The sequence below is a fragment of the Haliaeetus albicilla genome, chromosome 4, assembly GCF_947461875.1.
Source record: "Haliaeetus albicilla chromosome 4, bHalAlb1.1, whole genome shotgun sequence".
Classification (NCBI taxonomy): domain Eukaryota; kingdom Metazoa; phylum Chordata; class Aves; order Accipitriformes; family Accipitridae; genus Haliaeetus; species Haliaeetus albicilla.
Window position 1 is genome coordinate 52292857 of NC_091486.1, and position 27987 is coordinate 52320843.

The 27987-nt window shown below is 36.9% G+C and overlaps 3 protein-coding genes across 9 annotated transcripts in view; 2 read left to right on the forward strand and 1 right to left on the reverse strand.

Annotated features, from left to right (window-relative positions):
- The window catches only part of PRKCZ (protein kinase C zeta), a 71063-nt gene extending 53281 nt beyond the window's left edge, over positions 1-17782 (forward strand). For all 6 annotated transcript variants that reach the window (XM_069782746.1, XM_069782745.1, XM_069782747.1 and 3 more), the window contains 2 exons: positions 12155-12270; positions 15016-17782. In XM_069782746.1, coding sequence (XP_069638847.1) covers positions 12155-12270; positions 15016-15103 — 204 coding nt within the window. In that variant the 3' untranslated portion in view covers positions 15104-17782. The remainder of the gene's footprint in view (positions 1-12154; positions 12271-15015) is intronic.
- A 969-nt stretch (positions 17783-18751) lies between these two features.
- On the reverse strand, positions 18752-24187 carry FAAP20 (FA core complex associated protein 20). 2 transcript variants are annotated; one of them, XR_011324500.1, is made up of 4 exons: positions 23861-24187; positions 21968-22115; positions 20677-21323; positions 18752-19308 (listed from the first exon to the last, which is right to left on the reverse strand). XR_011324500.1 is itself a non-coding variant. In XM_069782760.1 (4 exons), the coding sequence occupies exons 1-4, from the start codon at positions 23962-23964 to the stop codon at positions 19236-19238; spliced, it is 948 nt and encodes a 315-aa protein (XP_069638861.1). In that variant the 5' UTR covers positions 23965-24187; the 3' UTR covers positions 18752-19235. The 2 variants fall into 2 exon arrangements, 1 of the variants encoding a protein (XP_069638861.1); XM_069782760.1 differs by having other exon boundaries at positions 20677-21299.
- A 130-nt stretch (positions 24188-24317) lies between these two features.
- Positions 24318-27987, forward strand: part of SKI (SKI proto-oncogene) — a 153080-nt gene continuing 149410 nt past the window's right edge. The window contains exons 1-2 of the mRNA XM_069782743.1: positions 24318-25640; positions 26031-26131. The gene's annotated coding sequence lies outside the window, so the exon portion shown is untranslated. The remainder of the gene's footprint in view (positions 25641-26030; positions 26132-27987) is intronic.

Sequence of the window (27987 nt, forward strand, 5' to 3'; positions counted from 1 at the left end):
AAACCCACCAAAAAAACCCAAACCCAAAACAAACACAAGACTGAATCTACAAACAATATAATATTGAAGATCAGTAGGATTATTCAGGTAGTAATAGGTAACGGGGTTTAGTAACATGAGTGAGTAGGATCAGGTCTTTTGTTTTTTAAGGGTGTGGCTTGAAAGCAGTGTGGTTACCTTAAATGATTCTCTGATTATTGCTTTCAGGTTTTCTTTATTACAGCTGGTGTGAGGGAATTTTTTAGTTCATGGTGGAGTAGATGACTTGCATTTCAGTGGTTTTGCAAGCATAAAATATTATTGAAATTGTAGGTTTTTTAAAAGCTTCTGTTACTTGATAGTTGTGCCTTCTTCTGTCTTCATTGTGGAAAACTCTTACAGAAATGGCATTGTTACATTTATTGACACTTGAGCAATAAAACAATTACGTCAGGAACACTGACTTATCAGCATTACTCTTTTTAATATCTAGTTGAACAGTGAAAAAATACGCACATAATATTTTCATAGTCCTGGGAAGTCTACAGGAAGTGTAGAAATAGGCAGGCAGCAGTGCCTGTAATAACATGAAGGAGGTTCAGAGGAGGACAGAAAACTGCATGATTATATTTTTACTTTGAAGCCTGCTGTTCAGACCTTCATTGTTAACATTCTTCAGAGAAGACATTTGCTACATAAGGAGCCAGTGTTTTAAAATACCTGGTGTTTAGAAAATTATTCATGTAATGAAGGCTGTCTTTAATTTTGTCAGACATCCCTTGTTTTGTATTCTCCCTTAAGCCAAAGTGTTAATTTTTTTTAATGTTGGCTACCTAGTGATGCTATATTGCAACTTGCTTGAGTTTGTGGTAGAGCATAAGCATCATGTACTGCAGGGTTTCTGTTCTGTTTTGCAGTTTTTTGGGAGAGAGGGAAAGAGGGAAGACGGTTGGATTTGTATTTTGTTTATTTGTCTAAGAAACTCTTAATTGCAATTGGTGGTACTTGGTCAATGTTTATGCTGATTTGAATTTTGATTTTTTTTAACTTTTTTTTTTTTGGCTGAAAGCTTTGGTATTAAATATCTGTTTAAAAAAACTAATGGAAAGATTTAGGTGGTTGTGCTGTTTTGTGATATGATAAGGACTGTTGCTCAGAAGGATCTAAAATATCATATAAATATTAAGCTAAATTTCTACTACAGTGTTGGGAAATACATTCAGGAGAAAATGAAAAAAATATTTGGAAAGCTTTTTTACTTATTGGAAATTTAAATGCAGGTGATGAGTAAAAAATTCTGACTTAAAAGTTTTTCCAAATCTTTTCGTGTTGAAACACAAGGAAACAAGAGTCTAATGCTGACTAAAATTTTTTTCTGTGTGAAGCTTGAGTTAAATGGAAAAATAAATAATGGTAAAGTGAACACATGTACCATAAACTTTTTTCCCTAGTGTTAGTCATCTGCGTTGTGTGTGGCACAGCTAAGAACATTTTAGATTACTCACTCTGCATAAAGGATGGCTTAACAGCATTCAGGGAAGTACCAACACAACCTTTTTATGATTATTTCAGTACCTGAAGTCTGTTCTTATCCTAGTGCCTGGTTTTATGGTATTTATCCATTATATTCTGGAAAAAGAACTACGAAGCCATGGCTACTGTTACCTGTGTACAGAAGCAGTAAGGTTTTTTTCTAGAGCTGTACCAATGTATTTTTTTTACTCATTTTCTCAAGTTAAAGGCTGCAAGTTCACTATATAGTTTATTTAAGAGTGCTTTCATGCTTTACTGAGTACAACATAAAAGAGGCAGTCAGATGTTTAACATCTAGTTGAATGCCTTGCTGTTGAAATGTTAATGCATAGCTACGACTGACTCATAATGACAATCTTACCACCCTACTTCAATTTTTAAATATTCATTTTGCTGTTTCTTTCATGTTGCCATTCTTGTTTGGGAGGAGCTAATTTTATCTTCCTTACAACTGTTCATTTCATGATGCTTTCTAAGACCTGATAACTGATGGGATGTTGATGTGTTGAGATTCCCTACCCAGTTATAGTTTTGTGATTTCCTCACATCTCCATCTGTACTCATCACGCTTTTGTCTTAATCCTGGAATGCAAGATTTTTCTGTGATTGATCACCTTTTTCGTTGTTTACTCTGTGCCAAGCATAATGACATGTCCTGGCCCTACAACCAGGTTTCCTACCCATGTTGGTAATATAAGTAATAATTTTTGTCAGTGGTGGCTACTTTTCACTTACATTATGCTTACCTGTTTTTTTAAGTTAGGTTGTGGAGATTGTAGTTTTGGCTTTTTTTTTTTTTAACTGAATATGAATTTTAGAATTAGAACGTTGCTGTCTGTGCTACTACAAAGTTGACTAAGTGACAGATTTTTTTTTTTTTTGTCTCCAGTGCTGTGGTGGTAAAACTTTAGGGTTAAGGGCTAGTTGAAGTTATTTACTCTGTATAGAAGTGTTGCAGGTAATATGGCATAAGTTTCCCTTCCTGCTAAATATGATCAGTAGCTTTCCCATACTTCTATACTTATATTCCTAAATTGCCAGTATTACTTATTACAGTGTTATGTCCTCTGCAACTCTGTAGAACATTAAACTAGAAATCTGAGTCTTAAGATCTAAATTACAATTGCAATTTTTATTTATGACCTATGATATATCAGAAATAAGTCTCCTCTGCACACAAATGCTATTCCTCAGGAAGAGAAGTAAATATATTGTGGTAACTTTTGTATTGCAGCAGTAAGCATCTGTGTGGGAATTTTTCAATCCCATGTGTAATCTACCAAGTTAGAGAAAACTTAAATGGCTGAATTATTTATGGACTTCTATTTTTAAATGCAGAGCACTAATTATATTGGTGTCTGTTGCCTGGCTTGTAATGTGTATTACTAGGGTATTTTGACATTTCTCTCCAATACCATTTAACGTAGTTGAATTTGTAGAGTTCTTTTGTTAATTATTACAGAAAATGTTACTGTAATAACTCATTTCTGTTTTGAGTAAGCAATTTTGGTATTTGTGTAAATTTGGATTTTGTTGTTAGTGTTGTTTTGAAACACAGAAGCCTTCCCTTTTTTCCTATGAAACTGACCTATAAAATGTATCAAATTAAGAGTTTGGGAACCGATACAGTTTGTATAAACTTCTGTTTTAAATGGGCGAAAGCTACTGTTTATGTTTTGAATAATTTTATCTCAAAAGTGACAATTTATATAAGAATGACCAGGACAATTAAGAAAAATCTTACATTGAATGGTGGTGAAAGGATTTTTCTGGGAGATGTACAATTTGCCCATCTTACTTGGCATGTTCTGGGTAGAACACGTGAATGACATATGGACTTGATAGCTCAAGTATGTTACTGGTATGCAGCAACACAGAGGCCTCTGCAAAATGCAGTTGAACTTCATAGGCATGATAGGCGTAGTGTATTCCTCATTGTAGCTGGAGAACCTTCTTCAGAAAAAGTCTTCAAAATTATATTAACGAAATTGAATACTAATCAGCGTTAGCCAGATACAACTAAAGGAGTGTGAAGAACCTGCAAGATCTTTAAGAGGATTTGCAGATCTTGGTGTAGAAGATCCCTCTTTTCGGTGTGTTCCATCCAGAGGAGCTGGAGCCAGAGAGAAAGTTGAGTACACCATGAGAATTCACAGGAAGAACAGTCTCTGGTCAAGAGCAAATCGAGAAAAGGGAGCAAGGCTTTTTGCATCAGAGCTGCTCTTGGATAATAATTGACCATCATCTATTACCTTAAGACTGCTACTTCTAGACTCAGAAGGCTGGACCAAAAAAATCTGTACTTGTACTTCTGAGGGAGGGAGGGCAGTTTTTGGATCAGTTTATCAAATTCAAAGATCATGGAGGTCTTTCCAGACAAATCTTAAAAATGCAATTCCAGTTATGATTGAAAATGTTTTTTCTTATTTTCTAATTATTTTCAGCCTTTTTTACTGTTAGTACTATAAGCCTTTGAAAACATACCACCACCATACTAACTAGGGAACCAGAGAAATCAGAGTTGACTCTTTAATCTTGGGCAGTGATCCATGATGGACTCTGCAGTAAGGGATCAGAAAGAAAAATGGTCATTCATTTCTTTCTACAGGAATTCTGACAAAACATACATGATATTTTTATTACAACAAAATTGTTTAAATTCACTCATCATAAACATAACATTTTCTTACAGCTTTGAGGGCTTTTGAAATGTAATTACTATCGCCCTATATTACTCTATTTGGAAATCTAGTTGTCATTCCAACTTTGGCTTTTTACTGAAGTTAAACAACATCATTTTAATCTCCTATCTTTTGGTTTAGTGGACAATAAAACACTGAACTGCAGTTAAGCAGATGGTTTAAGTTTTAAGTACCATCAATCACTGTAAAAATGTATTTTACTGAATTTGTTGTAATTGCGAATAGGATATGATGAATGTGGTCCACATGTGAATACCATAAGGATGGAATTCAAGTCAGGAATGAAGTGAGATAGTGAACTAAAAATATCCCTAATTGAGGTGGCTTGTCAGAAGGTTTTGGAGCTATTTTAAATTTAATCATGGTTAAAACCTATGCAAGCTGTACATCTTGTATACATTTTATGGAATGTCTTTTCACAACTGTAAAAATCATGCAAATGGGGTGATTCTGCTTGTGATATTTTCCCATCATTACTTAAAGGAGTAGTGAGTTAGTTTTTTATCCTCTGCAGAAAAGTATGAAATTGCTCCACCTTCTTGTCACGAAGTCTTTTATGTCTGCAGCGAAAAACCACTGTTTGCTGCTTCATTCTATTCTGGAAGTGCTTTCGCACAAGTTCCAAATTTGTTTGGCCACACTGAAGCAGATACCGTTTCTTGAAAGGAAGCAGGACTATGATTTGGATCTATAGGAAAAAAATAGCCTAGATAAGGGAGCACAGGAGTTCAGCCTTTTCTGAAATTTATCCAGGAAAATCCCTGTTACTTCCCTACAGATTGAAGGGCTAGATTCTCCCAAGAGTTTTCTTTCTCCCTAGGCACCCTGAATAATAAAGCACATATCCTACATGCATGCTGGCACAGATTAATCACTCTAGTTTTGTAGCAACATAGATACGTACTTCAAAAGGAGAAAGCATAATGGAAGTTTTATTGAAACAGTGTTGAGGTCTGAATTGCAAATAGTATGTACGTTTCCTTTCTCAAATCAGAAGAGAGATTATCAAATGATCTAGCTGTGTAACTTGTTAATTCTCAGTGATACCAGATGACCCTCCTGATCTCTGAATTTGTTACTGAGTTTCCTGTAGTCTGAACAGACTATTCCATGTCATTTGTGGAATTCTGTTACTTTCTTACTGGGACCAAAGAAGGGTAAGTATGTCACCAGGAAAATGTTAAATTTCTCACTGCAGAAAAGTTAGTACTTTCCATAAGCCAAAGTAAATATTGTAACTTGGTGAGACAGATGTCCAAGTGGGAAGTTTTTAACCTGAGTCTGTGTTGGAAATTCACTAATGTATTAAAGGGGGGCGGGGGACAGAGAGGATGTGTATCCATAGGATTTTTTTTTTTTTTTTGTTAGGGTGCTTTAGCTTGCCGTATATGGCTCAAAAGTAAAAAAAAAAAGTCTGGAAATTGCTGGTAGATTGCTGGAAATAGTAGTGTAGAAAGTGAATTGGAAACCTAAACAGTGTGGTGTGATTTGTTTAAATCTCAGAAGAAAAACTTATGTACAGCATGGCTGATGAGACTTTACTCTCTAATCAGTAGAAGAGAATGCAAACAAACAATGCAAAAAGAGACAGTGCAAACTGCAGAGCTACCATTTCTTTAAAATGGATCTCACCTTACTGGCAACTTCACAGTAATTGACATTAACAGAAAGCTGGGCTTTGCTTTTGCATGAGCAGATACCAAATGATGTTTCAAAAAATAAATTACAAATGGTACTAAATACTATCTAGCGTTTAGTATTTCAAAAGATGGTGAAACAGAGAGAGAAGACTATCTGCTTCTTTCCCAGCAAAGGGCATGTAGTGGTTGGCTAATAGCCTGATTAATGTACTTCTAATTTTTAAATGAAATCTGTGAAAACAAAACTTTGTAAGGAATTTCAGTCTCCATACAAAACCACATATTAAAACAGGCTTGTCGCTTTGTCATTTATTACTGCTATCACTGAGGATGCATTGCATGAAAACAAATTGTGATTTTCAATTTTCCATTAGTGTCGTTAGGTCTCTTCCAAAGGGAGTTTTGAATGTTGATTTTGTATCTGATGTTTCTCTAGAGGAACGGTGACCTCCAGTGGCCAGCAAGGCTAACCCAAACTGTATATACCACGTAGGCCATAACAGATCAGAATAATGATCAAGTCTGATAGCCTGTCTCTATCAAAGCCAATACCAGAAGCTTCAGAGGAAGGTAAAAATGGTTCCAAATGCTCCTAGCCTACAATGTTTCTCATACAGATAACTAACTTCCTTCTGATTTATGTAGTGGTCAATTTTATGCCCTGTAGCATGAGCGTTGATACAGATTGTATGGATGTATAGATCAAAAATAATGGTCAGAAAATTCTGTACCATCCTGTATTTTAACCACAGCTTTTAAGTACAAACTCCTGTGGTGATAAATTCCTTAATATAACAGGGGGAATGTAAGTGGATTACACTTCCTATGATTAAAAAAAAACCCACAAAAAGCCCTTCCACAATTCAGAGAAGGCAGGAAGAATTCATTTAACCAGAATTTCATTCTGAAATAACTAGCAATTTATTCTTTATCAATTGCATGCCTGTTGGTATCATTAGCAAAATGAAAATTATTAGCAGTGAATGAGTTATGTAACATAATTTGAAATCTTAGCCTCGTTCTCCCTGAGAACATCTTTTCTGCCCATACATATTAAAACAATTTTGCAGTAGGTTGAATTTTAGTTTTATACAGAATTTTCAAGGAATTTAATAAGGGTCTTCAAGTTAAAGTTATTAAGCGTAGCAATTACATAGTCTGACTTGCTGTTATCAGTGAAGGCTAAGCTCTTGTTTTTGGAGAGGCAGTATTATTTGTGAAATGGTCTACAGCCTATCTGGATGTTTTGAGCATCATTAATATTACAGTGTAAACTCTGTTACACAAGTATTCTGGCTGAGATTTGTGTTTGTATCTTTAAGCCACGCTGATTTTTTTAATTTTTTTTTTTTTTTTGAGGGAGGGGAGAAAAATAAACTTGCTATGGCATCTTTGTCCCTTTAGGATCTGACCAAAGGATTCTTTCCAGCAGGAATAGGAACATCACCTGTCATAACTTACATAATGCATTCACAGTTGCCTCTGAGTGATTCTGTTACCTAGAATTTACAGCTATCCTTCCTTCTGTTTGCTGTGTTACCTTCAGTTCTGCCCCAGCATACACCCTCACTATTGCAAGGGGATCCAAGTGAGAAGTTTTGTACCTCTGTTCTGATATAGCTCTGAGATTCTTCTTCACAAAGCCTGTCACAACAAGATGCTGATCCTGTTTAAGGTCCTGTAATTTCTGCTGTAGTTGACCCACTGAACAAAAAAAATATACAATAGTGACAAGCACACTCTCTTAATATTGGAAGCCTGGATTTATTTACCTTCTGTTTTCTTTTGTTCTTCTAATTAATGTTTAATTCAGTAATGTTAAATGGGAAAAACAGATGCCTAACTGTATCGTACATAAGAAATCCCTAGTGTTTTGTAAGACCATTTCAAACAACTATGGAAGCAAAGAATATAGCTTGAAAGCTCCATTCTGAAATAGCAATACGGACAAGCATGTTATAATCATTATTCAGAAAGGATGTGAAGAAATATATGTGCCAATGCTGAAAAAAATGGATCCTCACAATTTTTTTTGTGTTATTATCTCAGAAATTTTTTTATTGTTTTCTTCTACGGGCAGAGTAATGACTTGAATCTATTTACGGGTTCAAGATGGGTGTGTGTAGTCAGTGCCTCCTTAGATTAAAGGAGCTTTGTATGAATGCAGCAGACCAATTAAACAAACGTTTTGCAGAATTGGCATTTTAGGTGGCCATAAGTAGAAGAATTGTAAAAATACATGGTTATCACATATAACATAGTTAAGGTTATAGCAATTGCTACATTGGCAATCTGAGGCCAAATATTCACTTTCTTTAAAGTTCAATAACAGCTCTTTAAGTGTTGCTGCAAGGATTGTGTTCTTTTCACAAAATATACAAAATTTACTAGCATCTATAAATAATTGTAAAAAAGTAAAACTACAGTTGATAAAAAAGCACATTTTATGAGACAGTATATGCTGGCATCTTCATTGAGGTGGTATATTTAATTGCCAGTTGAATAACTTGCCATGCCTTCCTCCGTAACTAACATGCTGGTTATCCTTTTGAAGTTGGGTTTCTAATGAAACTGTTTTCTCAGTCTGTGTGGCTAACAAGAAGTGCCAAAACCTGGTCCTACAATAATTTTGGAGCATGAGACTCAATGGCAGAATATTTTAATAGATAAGTTAGGAGATTGAATCAAATATTTAAAAAAGAAATAATAAGCATTGACATTTTGGAGACAAGGTGAATTTTCCAGGTAATCTTAATGTTTCTCACAGTACTCCCAAGGTCCATGTGTTGCAATTTTGCCTGATCCTCCAAATTCTTAAGACTTCATATTTACATCTGGGAGTTCATTGATATGAAAGTAAATATATAAGCCAGTTGGTTTGTAGGATTTAGCCATTTTAAAATTCTTTTAATTAAGCCTTTTGAATGGCAAGTTGAAAATGTTTGATTTATCTTCCTGCCTTTTACTGTATTGATGCGTACGTCTTACTGCTTGGAATATATGATGTAGTTGTATGTGATTTGGGAACTAAACTTCCAGTGATACTTTCTGAGTATTATATATTGAGCTGTAAAAGAAAGATTGTAGATTGTGAAAGGGAAATTGGTCAAGCTTCTATGACTTTTCTGTAGGTTAAAACTAGTCTTGATTCCATTAAATCAGATAGAGCCTCCCTTTGAAAGGTTTAATGTAACTCCCTTCAAATGCTTGTGTTACAGCAATAGTATTTTTAATATAATAGTGAAGGAAGAGGGACTTCCACACTGTACTGTTTGTTTGCCAACGACCCTAATAAGTTTTGAGCTGTTTCATCAGTTTTGCTTATTTTGAAGGCAGGTAGATCTCAAAGGTACTATCTTCTGGTCTATGTGCAAATGAGCATCCTGGTAGGTGAGACTGATTTAGTTCCCTAGTGGGGGAAGACAGAGGAATTCAGCTTTTATCTGTTCTGTCTCTCAAAAGCAGCTGTCTGATCAGGACACTTGTATTGGTTGGTAGTCAACAACCTGTATTTTTTGAGTAGCCTGGAGGAAAAAAAAAAAATAAAAAGGCAGAGAGATGGATGTGTGATTGTGGGAGAGGAGGTGGAGGAGATACAGGATGTTGGATGTGAGAGAACTCTGGAAGTGGTGTGGTCAGTATTGCATGGCATTTGGGAAAGCTAAGGTCAGAACTCAGAAAGGTCAGAACTCAGAGTTGCTTATTTCTAAAGTACTAATTTCAGTCCAATCCAGGTGAGCGTCCAAAGTCATTGCAGTATCCTCTTTAAAGAAACAGGTTTTCTCAGACCAAATGCCCTTGCAATATTGAGTAAATCTGGAGTATTCAGGAAAACTTAATCAGTTGCTTGTAATTTTGGACTCGATGATCCTTATGGTTCCCCTTCAACTTGAGATATTCTGTGGTTCTATGAATTTTTAATGTCAATTTGTGAGCTAATTTTAGACTTCAGTGTATGACATTTTCTTATTTAATGCTTAGTGAATATAATGATTCTTTACTTACTGAGCTAATAAGATTTCTTAATGGCCAATTTGCCCATTGTGCCATACCTTTCATCAATGTGTAGGTGTGAGGATCTTGTTTATAGAATGAAAGATACTATTAATTGGTTTTAGTTCTATTTTTCTGTCATTGCTTACTGCAGCACACAGATATTTTGGTTTTCTTACTATTTTAATTAGTGAGGCCTTAGAAATGCATAGGGGTACCGTTTACACTTTCTAAAATGTTATGCTTTTTCATACATAATTCTCTAACATTAATACATTCCTTGTTACCTTTGTCACATTCCATCCCTGAATTACATATTTTTAGTAAAAGGCATTACCTTAGCATATTGGCAACTATGGACATCAGTATTTGGTCAATCATCTTTCCATAAAACACACAGATGTTTGTAGAACAAACGTAACTAAAATCATATGATGTTAAGCAATGTAATGTCTTTGAAGTGCTGTGAATTTCTAGTTAGACTAAAAAGTATTTGAAAAATTAGCTATTCTCATTGCATGTTATCAATGTGGTTCAGTTCACAATGTTTTTAAGTTCCTGTCTTTGATGTTAAGCAGTATTGTTTACCTGTTATTGATTTTCCAAAATACAGTGCTTTGAACTAGCTTGTTTGCTTGTGTGAAGGAATTGAGCCATTCCTATCACCTGGCTGTTGCATGGTCTGCTTAGTATGTAAAAGAATAGTCCGAATGTTACCCAGACTGTATGGATGCTGATTTGCAACCAGTGAGTTTAAGCATCAATTGAAGTAGTATGTTGCACTTGAGATTTTTTTTTTCCTCTTTCTCTTTATGAAGCAGAAGAGAGCTTTCTTTGGCTTGTTAGACAGTATTTATATTAGGGTGCAGTGTGAAATTGCAAGTCATGATGAAGAGGATTCTTTTCACAAAAGTGAGTAGTGTATAATTAACAACTTCAGGACAAATGTGACAAGTATAAATCCATTTGAAAAATTCATAGTAAATTCTATAAGAGCTCCATTGGTTTATTGTAATTTAAGATACTTCCTATCCTGTAATATTTCAACGGGGAGACTCAGTAACATGATAGATGTAACACGTAGAAAACATAGTAGTGTTACTTGTCATTTGTGGTAAAAAGTGATTTAGCTGCTAAGAACTTAGCTGGTAATGCAAAATCTTAAAGCATGATTATTGACTGGTTTTGTTATACTGGTTTCCAGTATATCAGCTGGGTCAGTTGCTCAGGCTTCCACAAGCTAAAACTCTTATCTGTGATTTTCTGCCGGGCCTGGAACTATGACGGCTTTAAAATAAGCCTAAAAAGGCGGAGTTCTTCTTGCACCTTTTTGGAACTGCCATGGGTAGTGGTTTAAATAAATAGTAACATTGAATCTGTCATCAGCTCCTGTATCACTCAAACCTGTGATAAAAGTGATCTAATAACTCTGGAGGATAGTAGGGATTTGCCTTAATCAGAAAACTATAGATGCTGTTGAACATGCAAATGAGAAAAGGTTCTTAATGACTACAACAGCATTATTTGAGTCAAAAAAATATTTCCCATGTTTCATTGACTATCCCTGGTGAGGAAGATAAATACGGGTTTCCAGTTCCTGTAGCAGGAAATACTGTATGTAAATGTATTCATGGTTAAATTTTAATTGCAGAATAAAATTCTGGGCTGCTTTAGCTATTTTGTTGATTAGCACTACTTTGCTCCTAATGAATGCTTACCCATGTGGCTACTGATTGATTGGGATGTAAATATTGCTTACTTTTTTGTTCTGTGCTGGTATTAACATTAAAAAATAAGCCTGGTTACGTTGATTTGACATAATCTAAGAGGCTGCCTTTACAAGAGGCAGCTTTAGAGGCGCTTATAAAAGGGAAAAGTGAGTTATATTCTGGCAAAGCATCTTGGCTTGAATGGAAAGCTTCTGGAGTACGTTCTCAGTTTAAAAACTGTTGAGCCAGATGTATATAGCAACAATGTTTTTTCTTAATATACAGGGCAAGAGACTTGGGAAACAGCTTTTTCTATGAACTTTTATTGATTTGTGATAATTTTTGAAGTTTTTGTATTTGAAATACAGCAATATGATAAACAGGATGAGCATGTACCATTTAGTGTTAAAATCTGCTAGTTTAAAACTTGCTGTCAGATTGTATTGAACATGTTTATATCTTCCACCAATATTGAACTCAACTATACTGACTTTTCTGTGCATGTACTCTAGAGCCAACGTATGCTGATGTTCTTAGGGGAGTTTGTAAATATTCAATATTTTAATTTTTCCCTTCTTCCATTATATTTTTTTCTTAGCTGGAAAAGAAGCAAGCAACCCCTCCATTTCAGCCTCAGATCACAGACGATTATGGTTTGGATAACTTTGATACACAGTTCACCAGCGAACCTGTGCAGCTAACCCCAGATGATGAGTATGTTTTTCTTCTTTTTTTCCCAAATACAATTGCATGTTAAAAAATCAATTTATAAATTACTTGAAAATTACAAAGAAGAGACTATGTACTTAGCATTAGAACATAGTCAAGGTAAATTTGAAATTCTTTGTATCCTATTTATCTTGCATAACTTGTCATACTTATGTATTAGAAGACTGCCTAATATTCTAATAAAATTTCAGAATACACTATTGATTTGCTGTCAAGCGTGTGCTTGGCACTGAAAGAAGAGACGGAAATTTGATTCCTAACCCAGGCAGTTTGCATTTCTGTACTCAGGAGAAACAATTGAGGCACAGCTCCTTGGGTCTCAAAGTAAGCTTGATATAACAGGAAAATCTTACAGAAAACTACTATTTAAATGGAAAAATTTTGCAGGAAGAAAAAGTACACTTTAGTAAACAAATTTGAAGGCTGAGGAGTGATTGCTGTACATGAAGGAAGAAGTTCCTTCAGATAGAGGGTGGCATATAAGATGACAGGCTATAGTTTTGGTAGTTAGATGGGAGACAGCTTGCCCAAACCCTTTAAGAGAACAATTGTACACAGTTTTGAGGGTTTACTGAAGTATGAAAATTTAAAATTGGAGCTTGAACTTCCTTTGGAAAAACAAGAGGAAACTCTATGCAATGGAGGAAAATGTTGGAGAGAAAAATATGGTCTTGTTGACTTAATTTGTCTGTGAAGCATTTAGCATATGTCTGATGATAAATGTATTATCTGAGCTAAGGGGGGAGGGTGGGCCAAATGATATCGGTGTGAGAATTGTCTTATCTAATTGCTGAGGAATGCAACAGTTTGGGCGGGGTTCCATTGGGGTTTTTTTTTTTCCAAGGTATATTTTTCTTTCAGAGCTTGAGTGTGTGACACTAATGCCAAATGGCTCTTAGGATACACCTTTTAAAGAACTTCAAAATACTGTTTCTTATTAAGGAGCATAGTGGTGCATGTTTTCTGTTGAAATTTTTGTGCTATTCTATCAAAAATACAATGAAACTTTCTGCTGCTTATTTAGCGTTTTGATACAAAAGTAAAATGAATCAAAAGAGATTTGGGGTTTATTAAAAATCTAAGACTCAGAATCCTGAAATCTGTGCAGGTAGGATTTTTAGGTGAGCTTTGCTGTGAGAGAGCAGCAAAGATTTGCTTGCATATTATACACTTAAATTTTCCCAGTATATTTCATATGTATGTTTGTTTTTCTTTATCTGACTTGATGTCCTCTGAAGACTGTAATGCATTATTTTCCAAATGTATTCAGCCTTTTGTCCTGTTCCCTGGCTTCCTGTTTGAAGAAAACCTATCTCTTAAATTTCTAGTACTTTGCATTCTTTACAATTTCTAACTGAAGTCTGTAGAGCCACTGATTGTTGGTGTTCTAGAATGAATATTTGGGTCTAATCAGATGTTTAATAAAGCTGATTCTAAAGTATTGCTTTTGGAAATGCGATTTTAATAATGGATTTATGATTTCTACTTTCTTAGATACTGTCTGAAGTACTGCATGTAGTGGGATGCCACATTGGCAAGCAGAGGCTGTTGCATGCTATCCAAAGGCTTTCATAATTAAAGGCGCAAGATTTTCACATTCCAGCCTATGGGCTTCTATTAGTTTTTCCCTCTTCTTTGTCGCTACCTAACAAAGCTAAACTGCTCTGAAAGAAAGACAATACTGTTTCAAAGCCTCTTTCATAAAGTGCCTGCTAATCCTAGGTCAACCCCAGGATTAGCTAGTTGGTCAGGGACTTTTTCTTTGTACAAGTAAATGTTAAGGTTGATTAAATTTGTGATGGTAAAAATGAACACTGTAACTAGCAATCCATTGAGTCTACTCCAGTGGCAATAAATTCACTGTTACAGGGTCTCTCTCTTACTGCATTCTTGGGTAGCAGGTGTTAATCCTCAAGTAATTATATATTTGGAGATTTCATTGTGGATATTTGTGTACCTAGGCATTCAAGCTTGAATTTTATAAAAATGTTACCTATATATCATAGATCCATAGCTCACAACTGATTCTCTCTTTCTCAAGAGTCCAGCATATATGAAGTGAATAGCTGAATGGAAACCAAAGTGTGAAGTGCTTCAGTTACTGTTTGTATGATACCAAAGAATTGCAAGGCACATTTGTGCTTCACAGGTTCTTACCTGACGAAAAAATGACAAATACCAAGTGTATGCGCACCTATAGCGGGAAGTTTTATGAACATCACATCTTAAAAGAAATTCTCTCTTTCATATACATCAATGTATAAGTCTTTCCTTGGATTTTCTGTGCATACAATATGTGTTTTTTTAAAAAGTATTAGCTTTGTGCTTGACTCTTCTGTAGTATTTATCTTAAATATAATACTAGCAGCTCTTGCTGACAGCAAAATATGTTTTTTATTTGTAAACTGGTATTGTAAAACAACAGTCACGTTATTACATGCTTCTTTTTGGGCCCTATAGGTATGCATGCCACCTAACTGGGAGGGCAGGAGAAACTTTTTATCAGATGTTTCAAAATTTCCAGTTACGTTGCTTTAGGTAGTGGCATAAAATATTAGTGTTAGGTATTTGTATGTTCAGAGACTTTATTTTTTCAGTTTATTGCTTCTGTACAACTTCATATACATACATTGCTGTAAGGTATTTTGTTGTTATTTGAAAAAAAGTATGGCAACAAAAATAGTATTTGCAATTGATAAAACTAAATCAATGCTCTTATTTGTTTTTCAGAGATATAATAAAGCGAATAGATCAGTCAGAATTTGAAGGATTTGAATATATTAACCCATTGTTGCTGTCAACAGAAGAAACAGTATGAAGGAATGACATCTTCGTTGTGGACAATGTGAATGACCTTTAAATTTATCCTTAACTACAGTATATGCATGCGAGGCTGGGGAACTGTAAGATTTTGGATGGAGACCAATGATTTAAAAAAAAAAAAAAATTGCTGCTGAAAATCAAAGAAGATAATGATTTTAGTGGGTGTCTTCTGCCACTTAGTGATTCTTAAGTTCTGGGCGCTGACACAACTGGCTTCATTAATGAAGGACTTTGCAATTTGTGCCTGTTTCATGAAGGATTGAAGCGTTCATTGCATCCCTGGAAAAGGAGATTCTGAAAAACTTTTGAGATCCACACACTTTCTACAAACTTTTGATGCAATGAGCTACCAATTGAAGAATATTACGGTGTAACATCCTGAAGAATAAAATATATTACAGTGGTGTTGAAGCTTATTTTTGATGCCTTTTTTCACAAGTGGTACCTGTCTAAACGTCTCAGATATATTTAAAAGGAGTTGTGTTTTATTAGCAATCAAAACATAAATTTGGGTACAAGATTTAAGTGCCTAAATGGATAAACTGCATTGAAGAATTATTACATATTTGGAACGTTCTTAAACCTGGTAAGTTCTGCTTGTTAATATTAAGTAACCATTTACATACGAAACATAGTTCACAGCTGCAGCCTAATGTTCATTTGCATCTTTATAGAATTTGAAATGCAGAGTGACTCAGCAATATTAATTCCAAATTAGAATTTGGAGGATCAATTTCAAAATCTGTTGTCTTAAACTCTAAATTTACCAAAATTTATAGATTGAGGAAAACTAAATTTGCACAGAAAGGATTTCTGAAAATACTTAAAGCAGTGCCTACACCTACAATGATGTTGTGTTGTATATTAGACTTTTGAAAAGTATTTTTATCAACAATACAAATATTCAGAAATAGAGCAAAAGCATAATAAAGCATAGCCTTAAAGTTTAAATAGTAAATCTAGAATAACCATAATATAAAATATACTTTCCTGATAAAGCACACCTCCTACTTACGATAAACTGCTTTCAATTACTCAGTGTATATTAATAACTAATCATTCTACACAAGAGAATGGGATGTTTTGGTAAAATGATTTGCATCAAAGTAGTAAATTTTTTCAATGGAAGAAAAATTAATACCTAAGAAATTGGATAAAGCAAAAGATAACTATCAAATCCCTTCTTGTGGAAACTGGGGGGAGTGGGAGGGCAGGCAAAGGGTATATTTACATCAAAAAAAGGTTAACAATTTATCAGCTTAGAAAAGCTCATGTTGCTGCATTTTAGGATTAGTGTTCATTGCTATCTGAAACTTCAGATGCTGTGAAGTTTTACCTGCCTCTGTAAGTAACAACAGCAGAGGCAGTATTTCTTTTTGCTAGATTTTGGTTCAACTACATTTTGTGGGTTGTAGAGATAGGGGGGAAGGAAAAATTAAAAAAAAAAAAAGAGAAACCCTGTGCCATGACATCTCACCTAATTTGGTGTTAAACGCAGGATATATTGCAACACTTTCACTTTCTTTACATTAACATATGGTTTTCTCAGGGTACAGCATTGCATTAGGTGCTGAACATGACATCTTTCGGATTCACATCCAACTCATGAGGTGCTAGGACAAGACTGCCAAAACATTGTTTAAAATTTTCAATTCATCATTGATTAATAATGTGCATTTTGTATCCCTTCATTAGCCACACTTATGCAGACCTGTGGTTATTTAGTTATATTAATCGCATTCAGATTTAAGTTGTGGGTTTCTCTCTGTTGGACTGTAGCTTTTCATATTAAGCAAAATATGTTTTAATCAGCACTAAGTAATTTAACCAGTAAGAAATACTTGCCTCAAATGCCTGGACTTTAGATACTTTACTAAAAGAAACATTTACCTTTTAAATGTAATCTGACATTTTTAAATTATTCCTTTCTTCCCTTCTCCCTGGCAATTACTTTATTTACCCTGAATAATTTTTCTTTCAGTGTTTTCAACTCCCCTGGTAATAAAACTAATCGATAGTTATCAGAGTGACTGCAGGCAGCTCATGAATGGAAGTATGACAGATTAAGCTGTCCTTTGACATGCCAGGGCATAGGACTTTAAAATGGAAATATTAGAAATGTGGGTTGGGTTTTTTTTAACCTTTTTTCTAGGTTTCAGAACATTTTGGGAGGGAGGGAAGGAAGAACAGAAAGACACATTTGCTAAACAAACATTGTAAAGACTACTTGACTTTATTTTAAAAATTTACAGGCATTTACAATGTTGCTGTGTTGCCAAATAGTTTGCTGGATACAAGTTTGGTTGCTCGTGTGCAAGTGTTTGAATAATGTTCTGTTCATGATGAAGGGGAAATTTTTTATATAAAGTACTTGTTTTATAAATAAAAGAAAATGAAGGATGTAATTAAATGTGTGGTTTGGAAAAAAAATCCTAATATATTACAAATGGATCTGGTAATGATATATAGTTGTCTTATTTGAAATAGTAAATGAAAATTCTAGCTAATTTAATGATTGTAAAACAGTAAATATGTTCTTGTAGTTTTGTATAATTAATTAGTTGGGATCTTTGCTGACCAGTTTTAATTGTGCAGAAGATGGTATACTAATCCATAACAGCTAAGATCATTTATATTCTTGCACATCTATTAAAGACTTTAATGAAAAAGTTAATAGACTGTTATTATTTATCAGTAAACTGAGCCATGTCCAACTTGCACTTTTTAAAGAGACCCCATTGTAAATTAAATCTATAGGATTCTTCCTGTATTTTGATACTGTATTCTGTGTTAATTCTGTATCTTTGGATTGCACCTGAACTGTGTATGTTTTTGAGGTCCAGGGCACAGGTTTGTCAGGATGGAAAACCATTCAGCTACTGAAGTTTGTTAATCTGAATTGCGCTCTTCTTCACTGTACGTGAAGGCAGTTGTGATCAAAGTAGCTGAAACAGGCACAATTGTACTACTCTTGCATATGGCCCTTTGACAAGAAATGAATTTGAATTGTAAGGCTGTGACTGGAGACACAGTGTACTGCATGAATAAGATACCCTGTTCAGTAAACAATTAACTGTACTTGGGAGAAATGAACAACCTACTCCAGTTTATTTCATCCCTTCCATTTGTTGTTACTAAACTACCACTAAATGTCATTTATTGTCACTCACGGAAAAGGCTGATTTTCTCAAGCTTACAAAATATTTACCTGCTACTATTAAGAAGTTACCAAAACAGTAGATGAGTCTTCTGAATACCTTCTAGCCAAAACAAACTCTCAGGTGTTCTTTATTCTCAAACATTGATGGTTTCTCAGGGGGGTGGGGGGTGGAACTGATTCAAAAAGAAGCTGGTTTGGCTGACTGACTATATTAAATTTTGCTTTGCATTTCAGTATTGTGAAACGGGCAGGAGAAGTGTTCGTTCGGGAGCCTAATTGGTTTAGACTAGTCATATTAATCAAGTAGATACCAACATAGAAACCTACGCAAAGTAAGGTTATGAATTTAGCTGTGTTCCTTCAGAAAGATAAAAAAACCTCACACCCTTTATTTGGTCTGGGTTGTGTTTTCTTTTAACATATACTCACAGACTCAACTGTACAGTCATAGAAGTTCTTAGATATTAAAATAATGAAAAGTACTAAGCTTGAATGACTTTTTAATTAAGCTTATCTTCACAGATTACCTGTTTAGGAAAAAAAGAGGTCAGTAAACTTTTGCATTAGATTAAGTAACAGTTATCTTTTGTTCAGCTGCTTTCTTCTACACTTAGAAATTCAGAACTATGGTGCATCAGACAAAACAGGTTCTTCAGGGATTTACAATAGTACATTTTTTTTTTCAGAAGTACCCAGATTCCAGAAGTACCAAGATGGATTTCCCCAGGGGTCTCTGGGATATCCTATAGCACCATTTTCAGAACTAGAACTACTTTACATGCATTTGAGAGGACTTAAAATAAAAAGACCCCAAACAGGCAGGTAGCACTTGACCTTCTATTGAGTTACTGGTTTGTGATCTTTAAGCAAGTCTGAGACGAGGATGTACTTCCTTGACACATTTTTCCTTTTCCTTTGAGAAAGGTTCATCCTTGGCCTTGTTCCTTTGCTCTTCATTCTTCAGGATTTACCACATTACATCATCTGCACTTTCAGACAAGCACCTGGCAAGATGGCCATCAATATCCAATTGTGACAGTCTGCAAATACAGAGAATTTGTTCAGTGAGAAACAAAGTCAAATGCTTTTATTTCCACTATTCTTCACCTAAACAATTGCAAAACTGTTCTAATAGCTAACGGGTAAGTCATTCCTATGCTTAGAAGCATTTCAGTCTGCCACAAACTCTTGTAGTTGCTATTACCTGCTGCTAGATAGTCTGATAATGTCATTTACTGGAAGACTGCTCACACTCCATATATTCAGGACAAGTAATGCTATCCTTGGAACCATTAGGCTATTGATACAAGATAGAAAACCATTACTTTATTCCCCATCCAACTTGAGGATACAGGAAATGAGATTTCTGATAGAGGAAGGATGCTTTCTCACATCTGCTTTCAGTTTCCTTTTTTGGAAGGCTTTTTTTGTGATTGTGATGCGCCCATATTACAAAAGCTTTTTGTAAAGTGGCTTCTATAAAAATTGAAACTAATCCTAATCAGCACAGGGTTACCAGTAGCACAGAACTGAATATGAAGACCTGAAATATGTTTAGCTTTTCTGCCTAAATCTCTTCGATATAATGACCACAATTCTATAAATATTAATGAAGCCATCCTTTTGTCTCCTTGTTCAGCCTCCAAAAGAAAGAAAAGACAATTGCAGCCAATACGTCTTACAGTGGTAGAGGATCTGTTGAAAAGCATGTTTTCAGCAACTATGACAGTTTAAATACTATTAAACAGTGTAATTTCAAGAGACAATGTAATTCTTATTGTAGAGTAGATACTTAATTGCTGGAAGGGAGGATTTTTTTAATAAAGGTAGCCTGACAGCAACAGAGGACTGAAGTCTCATTTAGTTGTACTAATCAGAGCTTGCATAAGAAAAATCTGCTTCCTTCCATCTTGCCTAGACCTTGAAAGCTAAATATAAAACTAAGAGTACAGTTGCTTAGCCAAAGGCATCCAGGTACTTGCTGAACAGGTAGCAATACGGTGTAACAGTGAAGTCTAGATCTTGAAGAGAAAGTGACAGGTAGGAGATTAATCCATCTAGCTCTAAAATTAGGTTTTAACTATCAAGAATGCTGCACTGGAATGGTTTTTAGATTATGATACAAATATCTCAAAGTCTTATCATACTCAAGTATTTAAAAATCTTCATTCTGCATATACTAGCAACGTTCACCAGAGAGCTCAAACTTAGCTTTCTCTTTGAAGCAGTATAATCTAGTAATTGTAAACTTGTGAACTTGTAAACTAGAAGTAGGTAATTCTGACAGTTAAAAAGTACTTCACGGTAGAAGTTTTGTCTATTTTCATTACTTTGTATATAGAGAATGCATCCAAAACCATTTTGGGTTTTGTATACTGTGAAGTTATTAAAAAAAAAAAAATACTTACGTTCCACTAAAATTCATCAGACACATTGGACAACTGTCAAGAGTTGAAGATCCTTCACTCTGATTTTCCATCTTCTTGCAGCTTTCAGTTCCAGGTACACTCACAAGAGGCGGTGGCTTTTCTGCAGACACGTATCTGGCCTCACCAAATGAAATATTCCCTTGATGTGTTTGTATTTGGAGCTCTTTCCTATTACTTTCTTTTCTGTTTTCCCTGCTGTTCTGTACAGTTCCTCTGCAGTGCTGTTGAAAGCTAAAAGCTTTTGGAGAGCTTTGCGACAATGTCAAGTGGTGTGTAGAACTTCCGTGTTGAGTGAGTTCACATGATTTAGGATTTGCATCCGGTTTTGAAATACCTTTTGTATCCTCCCCAACCATATTTTTGGCTTGATGTGTAATAGTTACACAGCATGTTTTCTCAGCTGTAGAATGTAAATTCAGTTTATCTGCTTCGCCCTGTCCTTTATGTAAGTGGTCGATCTGGCTCTGTGTTAGCTGATGGGAGCCAAGATCCTTTGGTTTTAGATGTTTTTCTTTGCAAAAAGATGGGAATGATACCCACTGAAAGTCTTTCATTCCAATTGCAAAGACTTCTTGTTTTTGTAGACTCTCTTCCTCAGAACTCTATGACACACACACACACAGTGACTTCAAACAAGTGCAGTTCAATCAATACATAAAGCCAAGGCTGAACATATTACAAATACTGAGAAGGCTAAACTACATTGAAGAAAAGAACATTTTATTTACATCCATCTCCAGTGCTTGTAAAGCAATCAAGAACTTCCTGGAGTTTATGCACTATGTGTCTTCCCTTAACATTTCTAAATTGATACAACAGGGTACTTTTTTAATATGTTCCACAGAGACCAAGGATGAAAACAACAACCTGCTACTGTTCAGGAAAAAAATTTCTGTGGTTTTTGTGTTATTGCCTGATGCTGTCCGAGCAATGTAATGGTTGTTTCTGTGTAATTAACCTCTCAGTTAACGTTTGCCTTTTCCAGTTTCATTCAGTTAGGGAGATGCTAGTGCTTATGAGCAGTCAGTATACTTACACAGGTTACCTCTTTCCAGCAAAATCTTGTAAAGAATTTGCCATGCTGCAAAAAAAGCCCCCAGTAGTTGTCTTTACACGACCTGCCACACAATGCAAAGTCACACAACTCTATGTAGAGACTGAAGAGCTCAAAACCATCATCTATTTAAAAGCTATTACTGTTAATGTCCTCATTCAGACTGTCCCTACTGTAAGCAGTGCACAAAGTGCAAACAAGGATACAGCACACTACCTTTCCGAAGAACTCTGGAAAACTGGGCACTGTTTGCCAGTTTGTGCATTGTAAATCTTGACTGATGGTGTTCAGTAACAAAATCCATGGTTTTTCACACTCATTTAAGTCGTCTTTTTCAAACCAGGAACATCTGTCAGTCACTGTACTGTAAAGACAGAGACAGTCCAGTAGTTTGAGGGTGGGAGAGAGGGAAGCTGTATTGCTATTAGTTTGCCTCTTAATTTGATTTACCCCTCCTGTAAAGCTGATTCTTCAAAAAACATAGCTATCTTTAACTGTGATTTATCAAAGCAGAAGTTTTAAAATTAACTTCCAGTAGCTGACAGTGCACCAACCTCTTTCAGCCCAATTCAATGGCTAAGTGTGGTGACCTCTTTCCTTTTCTAAATGGCTAAGCACAAGGTAGGGATTTTATGATTGAAAATGTGTATAACTTTTCAGTTTGTACAACATAAAACTCCATCCTTACCTATTTTCTTTTGATCAAGTAGCACTACGTCTGCTAAACCAAGAATAATATGACAGCTTTGCCATGATCAAACCATAGAGAGGCAGGTAAAAAGCCTTTGTAGGCACAAGTATACAAATGCAGATTTTTTAGTTTAAAAGACAGGCAAGATGGCCCATGGAGAAAAAAAGATTTAGCTGTTTATAATATTATTTGTTCACCAAGGGACCATCCATCTAGCCTACAACAAGATTTTTCTGGTATACAGAGACATTATTTAGCCCATAAACTAATTTTTATAGCTTGCCGTGACTTGGTAACTCATACAACTATGAAGAAAATTATCAATTTTTTTTAAAGAATGTCTAAAAGCTTTGCTTTCTACTTGTAACAGGTGTATTTATTACTGTCTTCACTTCCCAGTGAAACAGTTAAGTGTAGCCACTGTTTTTTCATCTCAAATACCGAACTTGACACCTGCGGAGCACATGGTTTGCACCCAGGATGGCAATTGCATTGGTTCCCATGTATGCTTGGCCAATCCCATACTGCCATTTGAAATAACTGATAATTTTTCTATATAATTTGATCTAATGCATCCCAGAAAGGCATTAGGAAGGTTTAACTATAAAGTAACTATAAATTAAAAGGTTTTTATACTAGTAATGCTGTATAAAGACAATTTCAAGAGAAGGATGGATTGTTAATGTCAGAATACTACTTCCAGCATTTCTGCTTCTTACTGATGCGTTTTCTTGGGTCACTGTCCAGGAATGATGCTGCACTGAGAAGAAATTAGAGACAAGTCTTACAAGCCCTTGAAAAGCGGAGCGATCAGCCTTTCAAAGTCTGTTTTTGGAGGGGGCACAGCAGACAGCAGGCTTGCTCACCCCAACAGGCTGAAACAAGAACCGAACCACTCACTGCCTCTTCACCCCACCTTTCTTCAACCCTCCCTTGCTCGAGGGCTGGAAAAAAAGGAATTATTTCTGGTCTCCTGTGAGCCTTATTCTGAAGAAAGAAAACTTAATTTTCATACGTTAACGTTTCTCACGGGCCCCGTCCTTACCGGTGCTACTCTGTCCCAAAGAACGCGCAGAAGGCACAGGGCCCGGTGCGCTTTATTTTGCAGCCGGCTTCTCAATTTTTTTAAAGGCGCTACAGGCGGTGTTTTACGAAGCAGCCTTTAACACATCAGCAACGTGCTAAAAGCGTGACTGCGAAGACCCAGCCGCAGCTCTACGGCACAGGGGCCGACGGAGGGCTGAGCTCTCCCTTCTCTAACGCGACTGACACCGGCAACAGCGTGTCCCGCCCGACCCCTCACCGCCTCAGGCGAGGCCCTCCGGCCTCCAGCGGCCGCCCAGGCCCCGGCGGGAAAGCGGAAGGGGGCGGGGGGGGACGACTGAGGCGGCCATTCCCTCACCCGCCCCCGGACTCACTGAGGCGGCCGGGGGGACTCCCGGCCAGGGCTGGGCTCCCGGTTGCAGGCTGGCGGCGCCTTCCTGGGTTTGAGGCGCAGTTTGGCGGCTCCTTCCTCAGACATGGCCCTGAGGCGAGGGCGGCGGGGGGGAGATCCCTGCTACAGCCCCGCTCTGGGCGGGAGGCGGGCGAGGGGCCGTGCTCGCGCGCTGGGCGGGAACGGCTCCGCCTCACAGCTTCCCCCTCCCTTCGCCGGCGTCCGCGGGAGGGCGGGCGGAGAGGGCCGACGGCTCTTCCTCCTCCTCCTCCTCCTCCTCCTCCTCTTCTTCTTCCTCTTCCTCCTCCCGACGGGCTCGCTGCCAGGGCAGGGTCTCTGGGTGGGCCGGCCGGCCGCGGAGCCGCCCTGACTGAACGACGCGGGAGGGGAGGGCAGCAGACGGCCGCCCGCCGCCGCCTGAGGGAAAACCCGCCCTTCTCTTGAGGACAAACCCGCCCTTTCTTAGCCCCTCCGCTGCCGTCAGCGCCGCGCTGAGCTCGACGGGGCCTGTAGTACCCTCAGCTGCTAGGTGCTTGTCCGCCTCGAAAGCCATCCTTTCCCTATTATCTTTACTCCTTGAACTTTATGTATTTTGTAGCGGTTTGGTGTATGCGGGGCTTGGATGTGGAGCGGCCGTTGTGGAAATGCAGCGTGATAGTTTTGTGTAGGGTCACCACGGCGTCTTGGGTAGTCCTCGGGCTGGGCCAGTCAGAGAACGCAGAATGTTCCAGGCTTTGGTTGAGTGGGACAAAATGGCGGTGGGCTCAGCTCTGTTCAGCAGCGCTCAACTGGGTTTTGTACTGATACCCGGGGTCTGCTTGCTGTAGTATAAGGCTGAAGCGAAAGATTGTTAATCCAAATAGTAAAGTAGATTGGGCTGAAGCCAAAGATTGTTAATCCAAATAGTAAAGTAGATTGGGAGCGTATCTCCGACCTGATTTCTCTTTCAGTAAAGTATCTGTTGAAGTGATATAGTTTGTCTTTTTTGGCAGGCATGTCGCTGGGTGACTTGAAATAAAGCACTTGTTAGAGTGGAACCGTCACTGGTAGTTTTTGAAATGGATAGACAGGCTAATCGGGCTGTAGCCTTTTCAAAACCAGACATAATAGAGAAATGATGACACTCTTCATCATTTTCCAGCAGTAGATAAAAGGATCAGAAAGTAACTCTGCTGATTAAATTCTTCACAATTGATACGAATATAATTGTAGAAAGAAATAAAAAGTTCTGTTTGATAACAAGTGTTTATGAGGGAGAACAGGTACAGAGTGCTCTTTTTCATAAAACCAATCTATTACTGGTAAAAGATGAATCCAAGTTCATGTTCCTTTTCTATAACTGCATTTATGCAGCACTGAATGTCTTGTGGACTGTTTCATCCTTGGACTCTTCAGACTGAAAAGGAGGTATCAGTATTGACTGCAGCACGGTATTCAAAGTTATGCCTGTGAATTGTTGGGCACACAGGCCACCAAAAGTGTATTAAGTAACAGTTGACATGCATTTCTACATGTCTTGAACGGATCTGAACCAGGAAAATGGCATTCAGATATCAGAGTCCATACATTCACATTTGAAATAGATTGGTAGATTTAACCTGAGAAGTGACAGGTACAGCCAGACAGCCACCTCCAACTGTGTTACAGGCTGAAGATGATTCAGTTAGAGTGCAGCCAGAGATCTGGGAGGCTCAGTCCAGTTTACAGCTTTCCTGTGTTAACTCAGATACCTTGTGATTCTGCGAGTCCATATCTGGAGTGAGGTAATGTGTTTTACTCTATATAATAACTAATTTTTTAACATTAGAAGAGTGTTAATGGGTTTTCTTTTTGTGCAGGAGTGTGGATAAAAATCTTAGAAGTGTAAAGTGTTTGGTTACTAATGGGAACTGTGTTTCTACAGTAGATAGCCCAGCTGAAAAATAGAAATAATAAAAAAACAATAGCCATACTAGAGTGCTAGCATTTCTGCTATGTGATAGGCAGACAAAAATGAGATTGAAATTCAGGAAGAAAGAAATGACAATGAAAAAGCCAATCACTGTCATGCAGACTAGCATTATCCCATATTAATATTTGTTACAGCTACTGCAGTACCCAAGAAATACCAGGACTGTTACAGTATTCTGCCTTTCATTTTTGTTGCCGTTTAGAAGCTGCTTCCCAGTGAGATGAAATGAGATTCCAGGAAACAGGTCCTCCTTTCCCTCTTTGTCAGGAAAGGCATTCTCCCAAAAGTTCCAGGCGGAACAAGGTAAGCTGAACAGAGGCAAGGGGCAAATTTGAATCTGAAGATTTTAGGCCTGCTGTGGAAAGAAAGATGGTGGTGGCAGCTGACACAGAGCAAAGAATAGCAAGAGGAAGCCTGTGAAAATAAAGAAAAAGTGTAGATTGAAAGATGGGATCAGCCATGTAAGTGGTTGAAAATGAGGTGACAGAGGAGGGGTAGAAATTTGATTTCACAACTGCTGATGCTAAGTGAAGAAGACAAACCACAAAATATTTCATTTTGGGTTTTTTACTTGTCAGCCTTCATGACTGCTATGAATTATAAGGCACAGCACTGATTATCACCACTTGGCGGCAGCAAACAATATAAAAATCTTACTGTAAAAAAATCTGAGGGGCAGTGAAAGCTATCAGATTGAGCTAATGTCTGCAGGCCTCTGTACATATTTCTAGGTGTATCTATATTAATGATTGTTTATGCCACAGGGTTCCTTCTTTTGTTGCTGTGATGTTTGGGTTAGCGATTTATATGTCTTACGACCCCTTGGATACTACTTTGACAATCGTGCATTGTACCAACAGATTTATTTTGTTAGATATGACTTCTTCTGAAACAGCAATCAGAAGTGTAGTCTGTTTTTCATGCTGAAGGTGTTGCTGTGTGGTACTGTTAGTACTGTGAGTCATGCATTATAGCATTTGCAAAAGCTTTATTATGGGTGAGCATAAAAAATGGTTATTGTGCAGTAAGGGCCACAAATGAAAGAGTATAATAAAAAGAATAGTGAAAATTATTACTACAGCTGTGGATTGTAAAAAGCAAAAGGGAAAAACTGTACTTCTGTAGCAACTAGAGCTTGTAGTTGTTTTTGTATTTTGTGGATTTAACTGAAAACTTGATGCTGTAAGATTTTTTTTTTTCTTTGTTATCTGTTTACTGCATACCCATTATAACCTATGAGGGCAGGCGTGTCAGTGAATGTTTTCATTCTTGCTCTATCTGCTTCTGTAACTACCTGTAGATTTGAAGCTAGCATTTTATAGAAATCGTTCTCCATTGTGTGTACTCAGTATTTTTCATCTGCATCTTTCCGGAATTGGTAATGTTTTTACAGCATGAAGGTGAAGTGTAGAATAGGACCTGTTCTTGGTTCTGCCCTGTTGCACAAGATCATATCTACTGTTTCCTCCAATGACATGGAAATCCTATTACTTCTTGCTTGACTTTGGGTCTTGCATAATTTAATAATTAGAATGTTTTGTGGTGTTAGAAAGAAGTTCTCCTAGAAATGCAGAGTAGTCTTTATTATCATCAGCCTTGACTGGATTTGAGCCAGTGGTCAAGGGATTTGAGCTTTTGGAAGCTAGAATGCTTCTACAGATTATCTTTAGGGATTTCCTTGTAAATGGAGTGCCAGCATGTGTAGTTATCTATTCCCTGTAGAGTCTCATCAAGCTGCACACACTTAATCTTTACTTACATGGTTCCTGATTCTTGCTGTAAAGTGGGCCTCAGTTTTAACTTTTGCTCTCAGGAAGAAGGGGCTGTTATAACATATTCTAATCCTTTCGCAATTCCACAATCACTAAAGCCTATAAATTGCCTGCCAAACAAACCAAGTGATCTTTTCCTGGGCTGAGGGAAAGAGGAGAGTGTAAAACGCAGGTGCCAGCATTTGCTGGGGAAGAACTGGTACATTATCAACTAATCCGCCTTCTGCTATTTCTGATTTCCTACCCAACAGCTGCAACATTGAATGAGAGCTTCTGCATTTGGGAAGAATTAGAAAGCTTGGTAATGCAGGGTCTCTATTACAGATACAACAGCTCACAGACAGGGAGGAGATTTTTGCTGCCGGTGTAGAATTTGGAGTGCTAGGC

Excerpts from the sequence above, each read along its gene's own strand:
- FAAP20 (XM_069782760.1), bottom strand. The coding sequence starts at position 23,964 with ATGTCTGAGGAAGGAGCCGCCAAACTGCGCCTCAAACCCAGGAAGGCG. Across the intron at positions 22,116-23,860 it reads GAGTCCCCCCGGCCGCCTCA|TACAGTGACTGACAGATGTT; the intron begins GTGAGTCCGGGG and ends CTGTCTTTACAG. Across the intron at positions 21,300-21,967 it reads TTCCAGAGTTCTTCGGAAAG|AGTTCTGAGGAAGAGAGTCT; the intron begins GTAGTGTGCTGT and ends TGTGTGTCATAG.